The sequence below is a fragment of the Podarcis tiliguerta genome (genome assembly GCF_965153285.1).
Source record: "Podarcis tiliguerta genome assembly, chromosome: 9".
In the NCBI taxonomy this organism is placed as follows: domain Eukaryota; kingdom Metazoa; phylum Chordata; class Lepidosauria; order Squamata; family Lacertidae; genus Podarcis; species Podarcis tiliguerta.
Genome location: NC_139542.1, coordinates 9,315,955 through 9,339,573, shown reverse-complemented (window position 1 = coordinate 9,339,573; position 23,619 = coordinate 9,315,955). Strand labels below are relative to the sequence as shown.

The following is a 23,619-nucleotide window of genomic DNA, read 5'->3' as shown; positions in this document are numbered from 1 at the left end:
AACACTGGCAGCTCGGAACATTTTGCAAATTAATAAGGTGCCACCAAGAAGTGAGAATACGCCCCTGCTGGTTGGGATTTATTTTTTTTGTTATGGTCCCTGAAGGTCCTGCATTCTTCTCTAAGAACTTGGTGTTCCAGTGATCTAGCAAAGTGTTCATTTGGTCCAGATACGTTTTTTGCTATGTCTCTCTAATATTCGTCTTCATCTCCTTTTCCCCGAAGCCAACAAGCCCCCACAGAGGCTGGATCGTCCCGCCATTTGGCGAGAATCCCTGGTGGGTGTATCTGGCAGCAGCCATCCCTGCATTGCTGGTGACCATCCTTATCTTCATGGACCAGCAGATCACAGCTGTTATTGTCAACCGGAAAGAACACAAACTCAAGGTTGGTGCCTGGAACAGGGATGAATCCAGGAGCTCAGGGGTATAATTATGAGAATCTCACCAACGAAGTTAGGGTGGGTAACTTTCTAACCTTCCAAGGTTTCAGAGGGACGTCTTCAAATGTTTTGGCAAAAAACACACACTTCCAATGTGGTCTTCAGGGTCACTTCGTAGCTGTACTTAAGGTCAGGGGTGGGAGAGTTGTGTATCTCTAGTGGTTGCTGGACTAGAGTTCAGTTCACATCCTCTCTGACCATTGAGCATGCTGGCTGGAGCTAATGGGACCTGGAATCCAGCAACATCAGGAAGGTCCTTGGTTCCTTACCATTGGCCTTGTACAGCGTTTCCGAAACTTGAGCCTCTACCTGCTTTTGGACTACAGTTCCCATCATCTCTGCTAGATGGGGATGATGGGAATTGTAGTCCAACAGCAGCTGGAGACCCAAGTTTGGGAAACACTGGCCTAGTTCAATACACCTCACGCTAGTCTTACCATTATGTAGTTTTGGTAACCCAGGCTATAGGTAAAAAAGGGTTGGGTTTTTTTCTGTTGTACAAAAAGTTTCTCTGTCTCTGCTCAGCTCAGATACCAGAAGTGAATTGGTCTAGGATGAAAATGCCTGGGGCAATAGACTAACAAGGTGTCATAGGATTCAGCTATCTGCACTTGTGAACCCCTTTTGATATGAATTTCAGATCCCACCCCCGTGGGCGCTTTATACGTGAATGGAGCAAACTTGTAATTAAACAAACACGGTTTCTTTTGTCATATCTAGTTTGCGCCGAAGAAAGAGGAGTTGAAAATGTTTTCTAAAGAAATAAAGATGGCCTTTGTTTTGGCTTTAGGTCAGGAAATGCTGCCCAGGAAGTATGTTTTTGGACTCCACCGGTCTTGGTTTCTTTCTCAATGAACATTTACTCCTTGTTTATCTCATACCGGTGTCTGCGTACTATTTTTCTTCCATCTGCATATAGCTGGGTGGAGGCTCTTATTCAAACCTCTGCCGAGGCTGATTCTTGCTTAGATAGGACCTGGTCCCACATCTGCTGCAGAAGAAGGGCACCAGTCTCTGTAGGTTGCTAGCAAAGTTCGTCATGTACCCCCTCCCAGAGGTAGTTACTTCACCTTCTGTAGCAGCAACCAAAGGAGGATTTGAACAGCTGTCAAACTTTCCATAGCACTGTTTTACAATTACAAGGAGGGTAATAATGGGAGCTATGTGCAGTTTCCTTCGAATTCTGCATGCCCAAATGTGAGGTGAGTAGCTGGAATTAAACCTGAACCACACACACACACACACACACACATGCACACACACATATTCAGCAAGAGCATTGAGTTCCTGTGGGCGTGCAGCAGATGGATCTTCCTGTTTCCGCCACATGGTTGTGTGCCAAGCTGTGTATTGCACTCAGAAAGGCTCCATATACTATTATTCTCCTGCTGCTGCTGCTGCTGTTTTGCTATTTAGGACCATAGGGACAACTCTGGGCAACCAAAATGTTTGTCATCTCAACTTGGCCAAAGCAAAATGAACATTTGGGCAGCGTGGGGTGTGCCTCTGGAGGTGAAGTCAAACCGCTGCATTAGCCCTGGGCAGTGTGTGTGGAGGTCCTGGGCTGCCCAGACGACAAGACCCCCCTCTTGGTTTTGCTGATGTGGTCCAGAGGAAAGCAGAGCAAGACATTTGGCACCAGCTTGGCTGCAGGAGTTGCCGGAAGGAGGCATACAAGATGCCATTCAGCTGTCTTAGGGACTCGACTCTGGATTTGTGTAGGAGTTATTCCTTAGCCTTTTCTTCTCCCAAAGATATCCCGCATGGCAGTGGAGGTTTAGGATCAGAGTTTCCCTTTTCCTAGATGGGTTTCTCTTCCCAGGTGGATGAGCCCCATTTGTCCAAGCTCATATAGTAGGCCATATTATTAGTGGCTAGGAGGGCTTGATTTCAATGGGTTGTTAGCCACCTTGGGCCTCAGAGTTCCCATCCATGGCATCATATTCATTCCCCCTTTTCCTTATATCTTGATTATAGTTGAGCACATTTTTAAATCAGACTCTCAACAGCCTTTGTAACTCCAATTCATATGCTGCCAGCTGCGCATAGAGCTTCCATTCTGCCAAATGATTATGCAAGCCACCCACAATCTAGTACCGTCTGGCTTCTTTGGACTACAGTTCCCATCAGCCCCAGCCAGCAGTCAGGGATGATGGGAACTGTAGTCCAAAACACATTGGAGGCACCAGTTTGGGGAACACTGGATCACACCCATTCTTTGCTGCACCCATTCTTACGCCCAAAATTCTTAAAACACCTATGTGGTACCGCTTCTTGCCTCTATCTTTCGTCCCATTCAGACCCCAGCTGAATCTGGCTGAGCTTCCTGCATTGCTGTGGGTTGGGCTAGATGACCCTTAGGGACCCTTCCAACTCTACAGTTCTGAGATTCTATGAAAAGCTCCGTAGTTAATGGAGCTTTGTTCCTTAGTCATCACCAGGAATTGAAACAAGGCTGAAGCCCACTGCGTTTGTGCACATTCATCCTGTTAACCTTCATTTTCTCTCCCCCCACTTCTCCTTGTGTCAGAATTTAGATTTAGATTTCTCAGGCCAAAGAGCCTACATTGCCATGTGCACTAATGGTGTTATGTAAATGATAATAACGGCATCTCTTAGCGAGGCCCATCTCCCACTCCGTGGATGCTGGATTTGTAAGGCTCATGTGACGCGTGGGGAGGCAATGGGGAGAACAGAACCTACTACTCTGCCAGTTGTGGAAGAACAAACAAACCCACAGAATTCAGGATTGGTTGCTCCTCAGGGGTTTCGGCAGAAGAGGCCAGGAGTCTGTTCCCAGGCTCCAATTAGTGTTCAGTTCACCACACACCAGGGCTACTCGCCTTGGCAGAAATAGCTTCCTGTTAAAGTGCATATCAGTAACAAGGAAGAGGATGCAGTCAAGAGGGGAGGATTTGCTGAAAGATAAACAAGGACCCAATTGTCACTGAGATGGCAGATCTTCATTTCTGGGCTATATTGTACTTCATACAATAGCCAGTGTGGTGTAGTGGTTAAGAGCAGTAGACTCGTAATCTGGGGAACCGGGTTCGCGTCTCCGCTCCTCCACATGCAGCTGCTGGGTGACCTAGGGCTAGTCACACTTCTTTGAAGTCTCTCAGCCCCACTCACCTCACAGAGTGTTTTTGTGGGGGAAGAAGGGAAAGGAGAATGTTAGCTGCTTTGAAACTCTTCTTCATACTGTGGGTGGAGGCCCTTGTGATGCTGCATCCTGCCCCCAAAGTCCCCTCTACAGTGGTACCTCTGGATGCGAACGGGATCCGTTCCAGAGCCCTGTTCGCATCCTGAGGCGAATGCAACCCACATCCACGGGTCGCGATTCGCCGCTTCCACGCATGCACGAGCGGCAAAACCCGGAAGTAATGCACTCCATTACTTCCGGGTTTCTGTGGAGCGCAACCCAAAAATACTCATCCTGAAGCTACTTCAACCCGAGGTATGACTGTATGTGAAACACCAGTTCCATCAGAAGGAAGAGTTCAAAACTGCAGTTTGAAATGCACAGCCTGGACGCAAGTACCACCAGTGTGGTGTAGTGGTTAAGAGCGGTAGTCTCGTAATCTAGGGAACCGGGTTCGCGTCTCCGCTCCTCCACATGCAGCTGCTGGGTGACCTTGGGCCAGTCACACTTCTTTGAAGTCTCTCAGCCCCACTCACCTCACAGAGTGTTTGTTGTGGGGGAGGAAGCGAAAGGAGAATGTTAGCCGCTTTGAGACTCCTTAGGGTAGTGATAAAGCGGGATATCAAATCCAAACTCTTCTTCTCTTCTTCTTCTTCACCTCAGTGTTTACCTCCTCTGTGGGAACCAGGTGTGCTCTGTAATATGTTTAATAGGTTCCGAGTTCCTTGTGTTTTTGCAGCCGAGTGAGTCACACCTATAATATTTGCCTTACCAAAAAAACACAGTTTCACAACCCTGGCTTTTAGGTTCCTTCAGCGAGCCAGCCATTGTGCAGTCTTGAGAATTGTTACACATTGAAACTGGTGGGTGGGTAAGATGATATATGGATTTAGCTAAAGGTGGGTCTTGAGATCAAACATAGCCATATATGTGGGTTACAATCCAATTTGACCATTCCATAAACAATGGTTGCTTTCTGTTTGCACTGAGATATCAGGGGGTGGCCTTTCTCTTGCCTTTCTCTGGAGCAAAACTCAGTGCAGATCTGCAGTAAAGGATAACCCTACAGCAATGCTCAGCTCTGGCTCTGCTTAAATACCAACACCTCTGTTCTATTGTCAAACATCTCTTACCCCTAAGATGCCTCTCCTAAAGTTAAGCTAAAATCTGATTCCCTGTGATTTCCACCCATTGATTCTACCCCCTGCCTTCTGCAGCAACAGAGAACAATTCTGCTCCATTCCTTCAGGCATGGCACCCCTTCAAATATTTGAAGACACTTGTCTTGTCTCTCCTTTAATTTCCTCTTCTCTAAACTAAACATACCTGGGCTGTCCTCCACCAGGAACTTTAAATTATGGCCTGCCTGCCCAGGAACCTTTACTTGCAACTTTTCAGATAAAAAAATAAGCCCCTTTCCTTGTTTGCATGTGCTTCTCCACTGCATAGAGCCATTTCTGGAGCACTCATCCAGCCGTTTCAGTCAGCAAGTTAGCAAACAGGGTCAAGGTTGATCCTGTAATGTTTCTGTGCTTCTTCCAGCATGGCTTCCCACCACATGCAGCAAGCAGCCTACCACTGTTCCTCTTCTTTCCTCTTTGCAGAAAGGTGCTGGCTATCACCTGGATCTGTTCTTGGTCGCTGTGCTGATGATTATATGTTCCTTCATGGGCCTTCCCTGGTACGTTGCTGCTACGGTGATCTCCATCGCGCACATTGACAGCTTGAAGATGGAGACGGAGACGTCTGCACCTGGGGAGCAACCCAAGTTCCTGGGAGTCAGGTATGCCAGCAGGGCCGGCCCTGACATTGGGCAACTAGAGAAGAGTGGCACTCTTCAGGGAGCCCATAATCTGAGTCTTACACAGAGAGTAGGAGGGAACCTAGCTTAGTAGCACAGCCCAAAGAAATGAAGAGATAAAAGGCCCTCCAGTCTGTTGTGTATATAATAGTTCTTCGTGGCAATTCGCTATCTTCGGATGACGGTGAAAAACTTCTAATAGGAACTGGTCTGATAATTGCTGGCTTTTATTCCAGGGAGCAGAGAGTGACAGGAGTGATTGTCTTCATTCTGACGGGCATTTCAGTCTTCATGGCTCCCATTCTGAAGGTAAATGATTGCTCAACGTTTTTGCCTCTGCTTCACCCTCCACACAACGCTGTGCTGTGTGTGTCTGTTTTGAGAAAGCTAAGTCTGCCATAAACAGTTGGAAGGATTTTTCTAACACATTTAAGGAGCTGTAATAAATTACTGTAAAAGAAGAATTTCAAAACGTCATTGCCTTTGTAGAGTAATAATGTTTCTCGGGAGCAAAGCCATGCAGAGGGCAGGCAAGAACGTTTTAGGGCAAAAGTGTTTTTGGCAAACCATTGAAGAGTTGCCACAACACTTGCAGGGAATGTGCCTCCCTAAATTTGAAAAGCACAATGCACCTTTCACTTGAAAAACCCCTACCAGGATGGTGGAACTACATGTCTTGTGAAGAACAAGCCTGTCACCAAAAACAGCACTGCCCAGCCCATAATGTTTTGCAAATTATCCCTCCTTGTCCTCATGCTATGTCATGTTATACAGGTCTCCACCCTTGTTCCACATCAAGGGAAACCCATAGTAGAACCATCTGGTTGGCCACTGTGGATAGCTCAGTTAGTAGAGCGTGAGGCTCTTAATCACAGGGTCATTGGTTCGAACCCAACATTGGGCAAAAAAATTCCTTCATTGCAGGGGGCTGCATTAGATGACCCTCATGTTCCTTTCCACCCCCACCTTATCTATCTATCTATCTATCTATCTATCTATCTATCTATCGGTTTTCACATATTGCATTACAAATCTACCAAAGCCAACACCATTTCCTCCCCACCCCCCCATACATTTACATTGATATTTCCTCAATCCATCATATTCTTTTCTCCCTCCTCCCACTTCCCTCCACCCCCCACTCGATTTCCTCCACATCATACAATTTACAATAATCTTCGCATTCTGTAGTCTTCTCAAATCATCTATATGTTCTTATTATCTTTCCTTACTAATTTTTCTTCCATCCAGTACTTCACATTTCAATCTAGGCATATTAGCATATCTTTTTTTTTTGAGCCATATATTCATCAAAACATTTCCACACCTTTCTTAAATTTTTTTTGATTTGACTGATTTCTTCTTATAGCAGTTAATTTTTGCCAAAATTAAATATTCATTTAGTTTACAAATCCATTCCTCCTTTGTGGGGATAGTTTGTGCCTTCCACCTAGCAGTAATCACTATTCTAGCAGCTGTACTTGCATATAGAAAAATTCTCTCTCTCCCCCCCCCCCCATTCTATGATTCTAGGATGTGAGGGTTATAGTACTGCATACAACATAGAGCAGGGGTAGGCAACCTAAGGCCAAGGGGCCGGATGCGGTCCAATCGCCTTCTCAATCCAGCTTGCAGACGGTCCGGGAATCAGTGTGTTTTTACATGAGTAGAATGTGTCCTTTTATTTAAAATGCATCTCTGTGTTATTTGTGGGGCATAGGAATCCATGCGTATATTTTTTTCAAAATATAGTCCGGCCCACCACATGGTCTGAAGGACAGTGGACCGGCCCATGGCTGAAAAAGGTTGCTGACCCCTGACATAGAGGGAGGAACTTGGTGTGGACAGCAGACTCCTGGTTTGGGTAGCAGCCCTGAGCTGCTCATAACATGCAGTTCCATCCTTCGTGGTTTAACCTGGTGGTGCTGAAATGGAATTTCCCCGAATTTGCAAGGGTTGTATGTTTCAAATCTGGGCATGGTGTTTTTTTGTTTTGTTTTATTGCTTTCCGCTTTGCAGGCTCATATCACTATTTATTATTTTGTGCTCATAGCCAAACGGCTCGTGGCAGGTAACAACAACAGCAAAAATACAATTAGAACAATTGAAATTATGAAACTAAGCCCCAAAACAATGACAGAGTAGCAAAATTGCTGCTGCAGTTCACCTTAAGTCAGGCTGTGACCCACCAGCTGAACAAATGGCTTGACTCGCTATAAAGCAGTTAGTGCTGTTTGCAACCTTGGGTAGGAATAGCATATTGAGTACGCAGAGCAGATCAGGGCAACGTGTGAGCAGCATTCTGTGTCTTTAAAAAGAGGTGCAGCATCTTAAATGTTGTTTTTCCTGCTTGACCAAGAAGGCAAGGGCAAGAGTTCACAGCCTGTATCCTCTTTAATTCTTTTATTCCTTTTTTTAATTAAAAAAAGAGAGAACTTTTTCAACCAGTCCTCCAGCTTCTGGGTTGTTCATTAACAGATGAGGTAGAATTGCATACGAGTGCATGGGTCTATATAATCATTTGTAACCAAACCCTGAAGCATAAAACATAGCCACGAAATCTGACGGTGGATCACTGAAGCAGCAACGCAAGGCATGGTGGGAAGAGCTTTTTGCTATACAGTGCCTCTGTACATGGAAGCTCAGTTTCGTTGTTTTCCATGCCCCTAGGCCTCCCTTCCTGTGTTGGCTGACATCTCCCGCTCTAGAAAATGGAGCATTTTCTTTTTTAAAACAGAAAAATTAGAGAAAGCATGAAGCGTTCCAGGATGATGCCATTGTGGGAAAATTCAAAAAGTGATTTAATACCTCCTTTTAAAAAATAAATATGCCCTCAGGACATTTAAGCAGAAATAGCAACTGGAGAGTCTTTTTTGATCTATGCACGTAGCAGTAAAACTACCTGCAGAGTTGGGACGGGGAAGAAACGAGAGAGGCCAGTTAGAGCTCAGGTCAGGCCAAGCCAGACAGGAATTTCTAAAGATGAGCAGCTTAGGGAATTCTTTCAAGGTCATAAGAAACCAGGTTGGAGTTTAGTTGTGGCTGCCGAGGTGCTCCCCACGGGGTGAATTTCAAATTGTCTCGTATGCAAGTTGCGATACCTCCGCCAGTTCACTCGCTGTTTGTCATGCCACCTGGGCATTTAAACATACGTTCCCAACCTTGCATTCTGAAGTAATCCTGAGACATTTGGATCACGTCTCTCCCCCCCCCCCCCATCCTGAGCACATAGAGAAGCCCCCAGGGCTTTTCACTCTTGACCGTTGGTCATGTTCAATTCACTGTGATTGTAGTAAAGAGCATTCTTTCCTCAACACACTGGGGTCATGTGTTCTCCTGCAGGTCAGATCTCTAAGAGATTATTAAAGCAATAGGGAATGAACTGATTCCTTAAAGTTCCTGGCATGTGCTTTTTGTGTGTGTCTTACTTTGCTGTGCACTGGAGGTGCTTAAAAGTGACCACATAATATATAAAGTATAAATATAAAGTAGTTCAGGAGGGTCATTGAGTAAGCACTGCCTGCCATATAGTGGCTTGTGCCTGTTACTGCAGTTAGCAATTGTGCTCTGCATATCCTTTGACATAGTTGCTGCTGCTTCTTTTGGGTAATAATAATAATAATAATAATAATAATAATAATAATTTATTATTCATACCCTGCCCATCTGGCTGGGTTTCCCCAGCCACTCTGGGCGGCTGCCAACCGAATATTAAAAACAATACAGCATCAGACATTAAAAACTTCCCTAAACAGGGCTGCCTTCAGTTGTCTTTTAAAAGTAAAATAGTTGTTTATTGCCTTGACATCTGGTGGGAGGGCGTTCCACAGGGCAGGCACCACTACCGAGAAGGCCCTCTGCCTGGTTCCCTGTAACCTCACTTCTCACAATGAGGGAACAGCCAGAAGGCCCTCGGCGCTGGATCTCAGTGTCTGGGCTGAACGATGGGGGTGGAGACGCTCCTTCAGGTATACTGGACTGAGGCCGTTTAGGGCTTTAAAGGTCAGCACCAACACTTTGAATTGTGCCTGGAATTGCTTACTTCATGTTTTTCTCTCTCTCTCCCACTTTTAGTTTATTCCCATGCCTGTGCTGTATGGCGTGTTTCTATATATGGGCGTCGCTTCCCTTAATGGAGTTCAGGTAAGCTTTCTCCTTGGCAACCCAAGGTCTTCCGATTGGTGGGGTGCACGTTATAGAAGTCCCTTGTCGGGAAAGATGGTAAACATTAACCGCCTCCTCATTCTCACACATCTGAAGTAGATCATTCAGCTCCTGGAAATAAAGCACATGGCTCAATTAGTCAGTTGGCCAATAAGGTGCAGGAGACCCCATTGTTGCTATCTTCCAGCTGCGTGCCAATATGTTTCCTCTTCTGGAACTCTGTTTATTTTGATTAACATCGTCCCCTGCTCTCTCGTCTTCCATCTCGTTCTCATTCGGAAAGGCATGCAGAAAATTGACCAGTATGCGCACCACACACACACAAAGTACAGGACTGTGGTGCAGATTTATACCATTCCCTGAAACAGTGTTGGATTTACGTATAAGCTAAACAAGCTATAGCTTAGGGCCCCACTCTCTTGGGGCCCCCCAAAAAATGTAAAGGAAAAAAACACACTGGATGTACATTTCCGAAATATAAGATAAAAAACAAATAGAATAAAACCTACATACAGCAACAGTGTTTTGTGTTGTGTAGGCTCCTATGATGTAAGTCATGGGCCCCACCTGCTAGCCTGCTCCCTAAAATATCACGGGTTTGCTCATTTCTATATATAGGCTGCCGACATTCTGCATGTACTGGTTGCATGGCAACATGTGCAAATGGCTTTAGATACCTATTAGGTCCATAAATTACCATATAGCATATTCAACACAAATAAACAGTGACAATTTGTTGTTGGCAAAGGACAGCTGAACATATAAAGAGCCCCATTACCTTCAGTAGCTTAGGGCCTCATCAAACCTTAATCCAGCCCTGCCCTGAAATGATACATGCTTTATTAATTAAAACAATACATGTATTATTAATGTTTTTTTTAAAAAAAAGAATTAGCTTCAAAGCTAAGCCTGTTAATATCAGCAGGGTCAGGGTATCAGGAAAAGCAAGGAGAGCTGGTCAACTAAGCATGACATTGGTGGGTTTAATACCCCTCTTACTGACCCACATTCTGGGGTCTTTTACTGGCCCCCTATGTTTCTCTGTGAACTCTATAGAAAGCAACATAGATAATTGGTTTGCAGTTCTAATCATTTATCTCTGGAGGAAAAACAGCACCACTGAGAACTCCTGGTTCTGGAACGTAGTGGCCGAAATTTGTGTACTTCCTTTTTTTGCAAATGTGTAAACTGCTTCACAGCGTGAAGTTACGGATGTAGTGCACAGTAAGATAAAATGAGATCAAAGGCAGAAAAAATGACTCTTAAAAACAAAACCATTTCTACCAATTTTAAAACAAACAGACAGTAAGAACATTTCTATAGATGCACAGTTAAAATTCCATGATATGACTGGATCACACTTCAGGAAAAACCTTCTGAACACAGACTTCATCTGTATTGTATATTTAAATCATCATTATATCCTGTGGTAGCAGGAAAGCATTAGCTCCTTAAAGTGGTATGAAATTGCTTTAAATGTGTCATGCGGATGGGGCCACAAAATCTTCATCTGCCACCTAGTTCAAAGGAATCTAACTGTAAAATGCGGTTTTATACCAGCAGGTCCAATTGTCATAGGGACCTGCTCTGTAGCTGTATGATGAATTTTAGCCTTGCCCCTAAAATGAGACTTTCTCCCTCCAATTTATGAAGAGGCTTGAGTTGACGTGGCTGAGTTGGCATAAGCTCATGGGAAGCTCACAGTTCATAAAACTTGGCAAATCTTGAAACCTCAGCCGCTTTTTAAAATGATTGTCTTGTCGCTTGAGAAAACGCTGCACGAAAGCTCTTTGCCTCGGAGAGCCTAGCATCTTGGAACTGGCACCAGGAAAAGCTGGTCATGTTTCTGTTAACTTTCTGGCACCTTGTTAATTGCATTGCTCTTCTGTGCTTAATAGAAAAAGGAGTGCATGTTTTGTGTCCTCCCCTAGAGATTTATTTGGGCCTCGGTTTCATTCACTGGATTGAGATTAATCTGGCTTCAGAGTCAGCCAGCTGTGGGCAGCGCGCCAGGGCGCTGCCAGAGGACAAATAGTTTATTGTTAATTCTTGCCTGAGCTTAGGCCTTTACTGAGGCCATCACTCAAGTGGAGGAAAGTGAGGAGGGCTGAGGAGGGGAGGTTGGTTCTCAGCACAGGCATACAAGCTAACTACCGTATTTTTCGCACCCGACCATAACACGCACGTAGTTTTTAGAGGAGGAAAATCCATAGGCATGCCACCCGTAGGCATTTCCTCCATAACACGCACAGACATTTCCCCTTACTTTCTAGGAGGAAAAAAGTGAGTGTTATGGTGCAACAAATACGGTAAATAGACGAGGGAGCATGTTTACCTAGAACAACACACTGTAGGAACACTCGCTGGTTCTCAGGTTACACATCAGCTAAAACTTGAGTTGCATGTTGTCCTGTCCTTGTGGCAACAATTCCATTATGCACACTGTGGGTTCCTCCTGCCTCACTACAATGTGTGCGTGTTCCAGGGCCGGCACACGCATGAGGCAAGGTGAGGCAATTGCCTCGGGCGGCTGTATCCACAAGTACAGCAGATTCAGCCTCCAAGGAATGCATTGCTCCGCAGCTGTGCCTTTACGGTGGCCTCTTGGGAAGTAGATGATGCTGCTGGTCTCCTCTTTGTAGATCACCTGTTCCTCCTTCCTCCTTGCCTGGATATGTGCGTTTGCGGCACCATTTTGTGTTTTGCCTCAGACAAAATGTCTTGGGCTGGCCCTGGCACGTTCGTATCAGTGGTGGCTAGGCTGGGACTAAGAGCTCTGAAAAGGCTCTCATTCTCCAATATGCAGTGACGGCTGCAAGGGTGCTACTGGCACAAAAATGTAAACAACAGGAAATACCGGCAATAGACAGACTGGAGATCAAAGTTGTTAGACTATGCTGAATTGGATAAGATGACAGGAAAGAATAGATACTTAAGAGACCAAAAGTTTACAGAAGACTGGGGAAAATTTGTTGAATATCTGGAGAGTATAAGTGATGGCCAAATAACGCTAGAAGGTTTTAAAAGAGCACTGTGAAAATGTGAGAGGTATTGTTAAAAGGAAATAGAGGGGAAAAGATTCAAATAATGACAATATTAAGAAAAGGAAATGCGTAAACTAATAATGACTACGAAAGATTCACGGAAAAGCTGAAGGAAGTCCAAAAAGAAAGATTTGGAAAAATTTGAATGTGAAAACAATGTATGTTTTGTTTTGTTGTAAAATTAATAAAAAATTATTATTAAAAAAAAGAGCTCTGAAAAGGAGTGACGGTGATGGTGAAGTTCATCTGAGTTCAGGCGAAAACCTGTCTCAAATTTGGAGCAAGTTTTACAAATCTCATAATGCCCGTTTGACTCAAATTAAAATCAAAGCCGAAAAAGATTTGCTCGCTCCTGGGGTAGCTCAGTCAGTAGAATGTGCAGCTCTTAATCTCGAGGTTGTGGGATTGAGCCCCACTTTGGGCAAAAGAGACCTGCATTGCAAGGGGTGTGAACCTAGATGACTCTTGTGGCCCGTTCCAACTCTATGATCTCAAAAATCCCCTTTGCCTTGAATCACACTTCTGTTGGGCAACAATGACTGGGATAAGTGGAAAAGAGGTGCAGGGATGGGGCATTAGGGTGCTGATGAAGCTGGGGTGGGGGGTTGACAGTCAGCATGTCTGGGAAGGAGGGAGGAAGTGTGGGACTTCCCAAGTTGGCTTGGCTTGGAAATTTCTAGAGTTAGAGCAGAACCTTTGCAATGAATGGACATAAGTTAGTCGTGACCATTAATTTCAATAGACCTATTCCGGGTAGGACCAACGTTGTATAGAACCCTAACCCAGGTTATTATTATTTTCCCACTGCTTAACACCACTGAGAATTAGCTTGGTTTATTTCCAAGCGAATCTATAATAATAATAATAATTTATTATTTATACCCCGCCCATCTGGATGGGTTTCCCCAGCCACTCTGGGTGGCTTCCAACTGAATATTAAAAACAATACAGCACCAGACATTAAAAACTTCCCCAAAGAGGGCCGCCTTCAGTTGTCTTTTAAAAGTAAAATAGTTGTTTATTGCCTTGACATCTTCTGGGAGGGCGTTCCACAGGGCAGGCGCCACTACCGAGAAGGCCCTCTGCCTGGTTCCCTGTAACTTCACTTCTCGCAGTGAGGGAACCACCAGAAGGCTCAGGCTGACCACTGGGGAAACCCTCCTGTCACTGCAGTAAATCTGCACGATGGCGCTTGTGCGTTTGAGGAGAGGATCCTGCCAGTGGCGTAGCGTGGGTTGTCAGCACCCAGGGCAAGGCAAGTAATTTGCGCCCCTAACCTGTGGATTTTAGCAGGGGGCAGAGAGCTGCGAGTGCGAGCGCGCCCCCCCCAGATGTTGCGCCCGGTGCGGCCGGCCCCCCCTGCATCCCCCACGCTACGCCACTGGATCCTGCAGCTCCCACCTCTTTTGAGCTTTAAAGCAGTACCAAAGCCTTGCTGATTCCCCAGTTGGGTGTTAGAAGCAAAACTAAACCTACCTCTTGCTTTTTCTGCATTGGCGCATGCCAGCACCACACTGCTGAACTCTCCTCCTCCTCCTCCTTTTTCCACCCCAGTTCATGGACCGCCTGAAGCTGCTCTTGATGCCTCTGAAGCACCAGCCTGACTTCATCTACCTGCGCCATGTCCCCCTTCGCCGGGTCCACCTCTTCACTTTCCTCCAAGTGGTGTGTCTGGCTCTCCTTTGGATCTTGAAGTCTACAGTGGCTGCTATCATATTCCCAGTCATGGTAGGTTGGCGCGATCATGACTGCCACCTGTTGCACCCATCCTTCCTTCTAGCACCACCTGACGTGCCTTGCTGATCAGTGACACAGCTCCACAACCTTACTCCTTCCCTGTCCAAAGACGGAAACAATTTGAACATATTTATTTTGCTGAAATGTAAATTTAATAAGGGATGTGGGTGGCGCTGTGGGTTAAACCACAGAGCCTAGGACTTGCCGATCAGAAGGTCGGTGGTTCGAATCCCCGCAACAGAGTGAGCTCCCGTTGCTCGGTCTCAGCTCCTGCCAACCTAGCAGTTCAAAACCACGTCAAAGTGCAAGTAGATAAATACCTTCTGGCGGGAAGGTAAATGGCGTTTCCGTGCGCTGCTGTGATTCGCTAGAAGCGGCTTAGTCATGCTGGCCACATGACCCAGAAGTTGTACGCCGGCTCCCTCGGCCAGTAAAGCGAGATGAGCGCCGCAACCCCAGAGTCGGCCACGACTGGACCTAATGGTCAGGGGGCTCTTTACCTTTACCTATAAATTTAATAATGCAGTGCGAGATAGAGAACAGGCCTTTCTTTTTCCTTAAAGAAAACAACACCCCACAAAACTCACCTGTGTAAATGCTGATTGATTAAAAGCGGGAAGGGAACCCTCATGTTGTAGAGATTTTCAAAAGATGTTTGAAAGGAGGGATGGGTGGATATGAAATAATTATGTATGCTGGTAAGATGGCCAATGTTCTTTGTTTTGCCTTGTTTATTCATCACTTATTCATAGTTTATACATAGCCTGGACCAGCCTTCCTATTTTGCAAAAAAGAGAGGTGTCCTCTTGCAGTTGGATCCTGTACCTTTCAGTAGTCAGTGGCTAATAACTTTTAGCTTTAATTCGTGTGGATCAGCCATATATTTCAGGTTTGTTTTTTCGTTATCTGATCAGGCATAATAGCAGCAAGATTTTTTTTTCAAGTTGAGGAAGCCCGGTAGTTGTAGGCTAGAGTTTTGGTAATATGGGAAAGTTTTACTAGTTCATTCTGTTTCTTCCTTCCTTAAGGACTGGGTGGTTTCCTCAGGGCAACAACATGGGGGTGGGGGAAAGGAGTAGAGGGCAAAAAAATTGACCTTCACTGAGTGGACATTTTCATACTACAGTGGTACCTTGGTTTAAGGACAGCTTCGTTTATGAACAACTTGGATTAAGAACGCTGCAAACCCGGAAGTAGGTGTGTTTTGGTTTGTGAACTTTGCCTTGGAAGCAGAACATGTTCTGCTTCCTGTTGAATGTGTTCCATTTGTAAATTGAGTCCCCCACTGCTATGGGAAAGCACGCCTTGGTTTAAGAACGCTTTGGTTTAAGAACAGACTTCCGGAACGAATTAAGTTTGTAAACCAAGGTACCACTGTATCCTAGAGTAATTGTGGCAAATTCCGTTATGTGCAGTCATTAGGGCTTTTGCTGTTGTTCCAATGTGCATCACTTTGCATCAAGGAGTGTCAACATTTTTGGGCCCATCTTCACATTTCAATTTTGAAAGGGTATCACTCCTGCTGGTTATTTCTCCCTCCCCAATCACCCCACTTCCTCTAAAGACAATGCTCAGGTTAATAGACCATGTGTGGAATTTTAAACTCTGATGTATCATGGGCGATTGTTTTTATTTGTTACTATGTCATGTATTTTTGTGTTTTTATATTGTGAGCCTCCCTGTAATCCTTGGGTGAAGGGCTGTGTAGACATTCAATAAAATAACAAATAATGATTTCCAGATAGGGGAACCGCCATGTCCCTTACTTTCTGCTGCCTCTATGCTGTCTGTACGTAAGATAAACAGAGGCTAGCCTCCCCACCACTCCCCGCTTCCTGGTGGATATTCCTCAGAGCCACAGATCTATACAATATGCCGCACAGCTATACAATGTGGCATTGTTTACAGGTCTCAGCTAAAAGCTATCCATGTGCAGAATGTCTCTTCCCAAACTTGTTTTTGGTATGAGAGTACTCCGAGGTAGTCGTCCGATAGGCTGCAGCGGTCATGCAAATTATGTTTGGGTCCCTTTGCTTGCTGTTCTTTTTTCCTCTCCTGTCTTATTCTCCTGAACATCTCCAATAAAGACGGTGCAATTTTGCAGCTCTGCCTGTTGCAGAGTTTACAAGCGGCACCTGACATCATGATCTCTGAATATTGTACCATTTATTTCCAACCTGCGGGTGACTCGAGAAATTGAAACCTGGAATCTGAGTGGCGGAACTTCCGATCGATTTCAAGCCGGGTTGACTGCAGCGGCTGCTCAGGTTTCAAATATTGTTAACCCTTTCTTTACCAGCCCGGAGGCTGAGGGAGGAGCCCTGCGTGGGATCAGGTGAGGCAAAGAAGGTAAGCTTTGGTGCCAGAAAGGTGGGGGAGATGTTGCTTGTCAGTAAGGGAGTCCTGGCTTCTGTCCTGATAGATCCTGGCGCTGGTGGCAGTCAGAAAGGCGATGGACTACCTCTTCTCCCAGCATGACCTCAGTTTCCTCGACGACGTCATTCCAGAAAAGGACAAGAAGAAGAAAGAGGATGAGAAGAAAAAGAAGAAAAAGAAAGGAAGCCTGGACAGCGACAATGAAGATGTAAGGCCATTTTCACCATTGTTAACATTTATTTTTTTTAAAAAAAGTTTTTTATCCTGGCTAACTTGTGACAGCTCTTCAGGTTTGGATTACGTACATAACTATCTTCACTTCATGCCACGTCAGCCATGAAATCACAGGTTCTTGGCTATATCTGATGCTAAAGACAGAGGCTGATACGCATAATACACAGGGCTGTGTGTATTTCACAGTTCTGCAGCAGGTGCTGAATTCAGTATTGAAGTGGGCAACTCCTGCCAAAGTTTTCAAAAACGAGAAGCAAGTTGGTCTGATGGTTGTGGGGAAGCCAAACGAGTATCTTGTATAGTTCATGGTAACCTCTCTCTAATACTAGCAAAATAAGAGGAAATACTTCGTCAAATTGCAGAATGCAGCTTTCCCCCTAATAATAATAATAATAATAATAATAATAATAATAATAAATTTTATTTATACCCCGCCCTCCCCGGACAAAGCCAGGCTCAGGGTGGCTAACACTAGTAAAATTACAGTAAAAACATAATAAGAGGGGAAACCCCAATTTAAAATACAGGTTAAAATGCAGTTTAAAATGCAGCCTCATTTTAAACGTAGCCCATAGATCAAAACCATAAGGGGAGGGAAACATAAGGGTCAGACCGAGTCCAAACCAAAGGCCAGGAGGAACAGCTCTGTCTTGCAGGCCCTGCAGAAAGATGTCAAGTCCCACAGGGCCCTAATCTCTTGTGAAAGAGCGTTCCACCAAGTCGGGGCCAGTACTGAAAAGGCCCTGGCAGAATTCACACACAATTTAGGTTACGTGGCTACAGGATTTTAATCTACTGTAGCACAAAATAGACATAGCCCAGCTGACGCTCTTTTTCTGCCTAAAATGGATTTCGAGCATCCCTAAGCTGTTGCCCTCGCAATTCTCCGAACCGTCCCTCTGCTACACAACGCTGAGCAAACTCAGACGTGGTGGTCCCACTCAGCCAGTTGAATGCGTAGTTACTTCTGCATTTGGCTGACAGTGCAGGATCATCACATCTAACGGCAAACTTTGAAAAGGAAGCTTCTGTAATCTTTAGCTGTGCACACACCAATAGCCTGTGGAATTTCTCCCTCTGACCATTTTGTGCATCCAGCCAAACATGAAAGTGACCTCATATTTGTCTGGCTACATTGGGATCACAACGCACAAAGGCACCCAGTCTGTCTCTTTGCGCCCACCTATAGAAGTTCTTCAAATGTCTTTTTTTGCTCTGGGGGAATTGCCTCATCACCTGCCTGGTCTGGCACTGAACCCGCTGGGGTTCCTGTCTCCTGTATTTCCAGCTCTTTTCAAAAGTGATATTGCCCAACAATGCTTTTGTGAACCCTGACAGCCCTTGGTAATCTTCTCGGGTGGCTGGTTCTAACAGGAGTCCAGGAGATGAGAGAGATGGCTGGCAAAGCTTTCTTATGAATGCAGCTGAATTTTCTTCAGTCTCAACAGTCAAAGGAATTCCTGCTATCAGCAGCTTTGGTCACACATTATGTTTGTCCATATGAATATGTCCCCAGCAAATTTGGTTAATATGTTCATGAGAAACCACCCAAAGCCTTACTTTCAAGTCTTGCCTTTCCCAAGTTATGGAAGAAGGGTTAATTTTCAAGAACCTATTTTCCCCCTTCCCTTATCAAAGTCTATTGATATATGACAGTTCCTTCTCCTTTTTCATGTTTATTATGCTCCCAAGTCTTGATTTTTCAGTTAATTCTCTGTTTTTAACAACAATAAAAAGGATAAGAATACGAATAGTATACCTATCTCAGGGCACACACAATCTTGGCAGCCGTCCACACTAACAGTGAGAATATTATTTTGATGTTTTCTTTCCTTTTCATTTGCCTTTTGTTTTAATGCTTTCAAAGCATCTGACTTGCTCAATTACATTCTGCATTGTATGTGTTGTTGGTGATCTCACTTTAGAAACAGCAACAGGAAAAGTGTCTGCCTGTAGGGTGGCTTTCGATGATCTCTTGATTCCAGGTATTTGAGCCTGACTGACAGATGGGCATGCTAACCCAACTTTGTGCCTTGCAATGTGTTGAATTGTGTTGGGGGTTTTCATTTTTAATACTCATGTGCCTTCAGCTGTTCTTCCACATTACAAAGACTCCCTAGGCCACCATCGCCATTTCCACATGTTGTTAAGGCAGATGGAAACTGCAGAAGACCTTGTAAGGGCTGCTCCTATGAGGCTCTGTTCTGGAAGTCAGCAACTCCAGCCCAAGGGGCTGAACCCGGACTGAGTAAGGTCTTTATTGGCCGCTAGGTGTGTGTGACACAATTGAGGCGTGTAACTTTCCAGGAAGCTCCATACCGACTAGCCTCAGAAAGCAGTAAATTGAATAAAGGAGGAAGAGTGTGTGTGTGTAAAAGTGTAAGACAGTTGGGGAGCAACAAAAGCATTGCTTACAGCAGCCTTTGCCATCCTCCTTACTATAGCCCCCATCAGGCCTAGCCAGCTTACATTGAGTGCATAAGTTTGGCGAAAGCTAGCTTACTGGTTCCAGTTGGCGAAGGCTGGTTTCAGGCTTCCAGAAGCATTAGGATAATTGCATCAGTGCTCAGCTGTCTCTCACACACAGCTTCTCTCCATTTTCCCACTGTAATAATTCCTGAGCCCAGCTGTCATGAAGCCAGCTAGTTTCAGGTGCCTCAGCTCCCAGGAGCTAACTGAATTTTTATGACATCCCTGGAAGCATGACTACCTCTTGACCACTTCGATCTTTAGGATTGGCTGCACCATCACACATGGTGACTCAGAGATTTTGCACTGTTAATTAAGAGGCAGTGGTCCATTTATTTATTAATAGGCGGCAGTGTTTGTGCACTTAACATATTTGTAAGTCTGCCTTCATTGACTTCAAGAGAAAACGTGGCACCATCACTTGGCTTTTCTAATTCAGTCATTAGGTTTTATTGGCCATCATTGCCTGTTCTTCTATGTCTTTGGTCTTGATGGCTCACCCTCATAGTGGTGGATTGGCTTCCTGCTCAGACTTGTTGCCAGCTAGGGCTCCCATGCTTTTCATAAAACGAGTGCAAAATGTCTCATGTGATTTGTGCCTTCTGTGGTTAAATTATGGTCATCAAAACCTATAACGACCTACCAATTGAGGTGTAGCTTTGGGCCGATCCACAAACACACCCACAGAGTGCAGAGATGGAGTCTGGAACCCAACCCCATTCTGTTTCCTGAGTTTAGTAGACTACTTTTGGAGCTGTGATGAAGACCCTTCTGGAGGCATATTACTTCCGTCAAATTAGCAGTTGTGGCACTTGATGACCATGAGCTGCTTGGAGGAGCAGAAGGATGATGAGGATAAACAACAAAATAAAAAAAGAAATGCCTATTGGCCTAAAAGTTCTGCAGTATCATTCAAACAACCTTCGTAAAATGGACAGCAGTACAGTGCGCTGAAGTGCATTGTGTGGTTATTACCTTAACCTCCAGCAGGTGGAGCTGTTGCCGAACTTGATGCTGCAGTTAAAAAAGCAATAGCAAGTTGGTAAGGAATCCCTGAAATGCCAGAGCTGGGCTGGTACGCCCTGGATAAATCTGTGGGGAATGGCAAGAGAGAGCGAGAGAGCGCACGGGCGAGATGGAAGCATTCTAAGAAATTTTGTGCACGTTTCTTCCACAGTCCGACTGCCCCTACTCAGAAAAAGTCCCAAGTATTAAAATTCCAATGGACATCATGGAACAGGAACCTTTCCTAAGTGATAGCAAACCTTCCGACAGTGAGTAGAACTAACACCTTGCATGCCTGCTTCAGTCTCAGTTGCACCTCCAAAAAGCAGCTATATAGCGATATATAGATATAGGTTTATATATCTATATATACTTACAATATTGATTTATTTTTTTTAAGAAAAAAAACAACCCTTGTTCCGTAGATGTTTTCTTTCCCCCTCTTATATCTACATGTTGTTTCTTTAAACCAGTCTTTTCTTACACAGCATGTAATATATATATTGGTTGGCTTTTTAAAATATCTCTTTCTTGTAAGTTCGTTGGTTTTGGGTTTTTTTGCTTTTTTTCTTTCTTCCCTCCTTTTGTGGCTCCACTTTTTTTTAATTTGCTTTTATCCAGCTGCTAACAGATCCGTCACTAGCTCTCTCTTTCTCTCTTTCTAACCCTCCAAATCAATCCAGCCCATTTATGGCATGGTATATTTCTGACCCCGCACGGTGGATGTGTATGCACTTTCTAACGCTCTTCGATGATTTCCTTTAGCTCTCCCTCCCTGCTGGCTAATCTTCTGGTTTTGCAGCCTTATAGAAACACCACCAGCACTGTCTCGCTCTGTTTGTTTCCTTAGGATCCACTCACCCGCCAAAAATCAGAACTTAAGCATATAATATTTGTCCACTGTGTCGTTGTTGTTTTTGAAAAAGAGGTCATCCTGTGAATCATGTAGCACTATTAACACGCTTGTCTTCCTTTAGGTGGCTTGGGTGATATTCACTTTCTTCTTCAATTTGTGCTAAAACGTGATTGCCTTTTTCATTTCAAAATGAGAACAAAACACTGCAGCCCCGCCTCTGCTTACTCCCTTGCCTATCTTCTGTTTGTTGCTTTATTGATTGCATATGGCAGGTCTTGTGTGGTTCGGTGTGCATTTTGCTGAATAGGAGGAATCGTGCAAAACTCGCAGGTGGATATTTTGCGAGTTGGTGGGAGAAGAATGCACGGCTTGGCTCTCTGCAGATATAAACCAAGCGGCAAATATCCTAGGGGGGAAATATCAGTGTAGAATCGATCAGAATCTACCTGCCCTCATGGTGCCATTGCAACATGTGGAGCAAGAGAACGAGACTTGCAGACTGCCTGTTATGGGTAGGGGAAGATGGTGGAAAGAGATGGGCTTGTTAGACATACTAATTGAATGGAATGATGCCGGCTGGGTGGGTAGACAGGAAGACGGTAAGTGCCAAAAGTTTCAGATGCAGGGGAGATGGAATAAGTTAGGTACAGCACTGGTGAGCAGGTTGCTTGGTTCAGGGTTAACTATGGTGGCAGCAGAACAGTCAGATGGGACCACAAATGTCTATTAAAAAGTTGCTACATCTTGAATACAAAACTGCCATCTTGCTGTCTGGACCGAAGTCGTTGCAGTCCTCCCCATCCCAGGAAAATGGAGCTTTCCATTTCCCTCTTGAGTGTGGACGGGGATAGAGATGGGGAAGCTGTGGTCCTCCAGCGGATGTTGCATTCTCAGCACCCATCAATCCCCAAGCAGGGTGGCCGTTGGGCAGAGATGATGGGAACTGGAGCCCACGAGGGTTGCCATACGTCCAGAATTTCCCAGACATGTCCAGGATTTCCACAGCGAAATTAGCATCCCAGGGGGAATTTTGAAAAATAATTAAAGTGTCCGGGTTTTTGCCAACAGAACAAGTAAGCGTCTGTTTGACCAAACAACTTTTTGGGTGATTCCCCACCCCTAAAAAATACTTTTGTGTCCGGACCTTTTACTTCTTGCAATATGGCAGCCCTAGAGTCCAACAACATCTGAAGATCTGCAGCTTGAACGCAAAAGTATCGCGTGCTGTTTAACGCCTATATGAAACCACTGAGTGGGGTCATCCAGTGTTTTGCAGTACGTTGTCTGCAATATTTTGATGACATACAGCTCCGCTTCTTCTTTGCACTTGGAGGTGTGGCATTCGATTTCCTGGGCCGCCATCTTGCCTTGGTAACGGGCAACTTTGTACTGGGCTCAAGATGTAGCAACTTTATTTTAGCTGCTTTGAGTTTATTCATAAATAAAAGGGGGTAGAGATTTCTAAAACCAACCAGTCGATAAGCATTATTATTTTATTTTTCCAAAAAACAACAGGAGAAAAATCACCAACATTCCTTGAACGCCATACATCATGCTGATAAAATTCCTTTCCTGCACTCCCACACAATGCCAAGGTGAGGATCTGTATGGATGTATGACCTGCACGCAAACTATTTGTAATTCATCTTTTTTATTGGTATGGTGGGTTGAAATTCCAGTGCAGAAGTTCCACTGCAAATGAAATAAAGCTTTGACAGCAATCTAAATGTGCCGGGATCAAGCCCTTACGCAGGAGCAGCAAAAGTGAATGATTCGGTGAAGCTTGTCACTTTCTCAAAATGCTTGCTGTCACCGAAACATTGATCCCTTCTGGGCGAAATAAGTCACCTGCATAAAAAGTGAAAGCTCTTTTTATAGAGCTGGCATTTGCCTAACACTATTACTTGTTCTTAAGCATCTCCCATGCATCACAGCCTGTGATGAACCAGGATGAACCCAGGCTGTGATGCATGGGAGATGCTTAAGAACAAGTAATTGTGTAGCAGACAGTGTCCTTTTGAGCGGGGCGGGGCGGGACAGAAATGACAACCAGAAAGGAAAGCATGATGCAATAGGGGCAAATGTCAGGTTCTGCACTTAGAACCAGCTGCCCAAATATAAGATTGGGGGGTGGGGGTGGGGGACACCTGGATTCCCAGTAGTACATGTGAAAAGGATCTAAGGATCTTAGTAGACCACAAGCTAAACACGAGTCAACAGTGTAATGCTTTGTCATGAGGACTTATGGGAATTTGCAGCCCGGTAACTTCTGGGGGGCAAGAGGCAACCTCATCTTTGAATTACAAGATGGCAGCACCACCCACCAAGTCTAATTATGGTTTTCTGCTGT

At 44.8% G+C, this 23,619-nt stretch overlaps 1 protein-coding gene and 1 long non-coding RNA gene across 10 annotated transcripts in view; both read left to right on the top strand.

Moving 5' to 3' along the window:
- LOC310657754 overlaps positions 1-23,619 on the top strand; it is a 197,638-nt gene that overhangs the window by 168,980 nt on the left and 5,039 nt on the right. The window lies entirely within an intron of this gene.
- The window catches only part of SLC4A4 (solute carrier family 4 member 4), a 190,775-nt gene that overhangs the window by 165,932 nt on the left and 1,224 nt on the right, over positions 1-23,619 (top strand). For 5 of the 9 annotated variants that reach the window (XM_083398253.1, XM_083398254.1, XM_083398252.1 and 2 more), the window contains 8 exons: positions 225-386; positions 5,188-5,366; positions 5,621-5,693; positions 9,459-9,527; positions 14,147-14,320; positions 16,752-16,913; positions 20,586-20,682; positions 22,785-22,864. In XM_083398253.1, the coding sequence (XP_083254379.1) occupies positions 225-386; positions 5,188-5,366; positions 5,621-5,693; positions 9,459-9,527; positions 14,147-14,320; positions 16,752-16,913; positions 20,586-20,682; positions 22,785-22,828 (960 nt within the window). In that variant the 3' untranslated portion in view covers positions 22,829-22,864. The remainder of the gene's footprint in view (positions 1-224; positions 387-5,187; positions 5,367-5,620; positions 5,694-9,458; positions 9,528-14,146; positions 14,321-16,751; positions 16,914-20,585; positions 20,683-22,784; positions 22,865-23,619) is intronic. The other 4 variants (XM_083398249.1, XM_083398250.1, XM_083398246.1 and 1 more) reach the window with 1 other exon arrangement.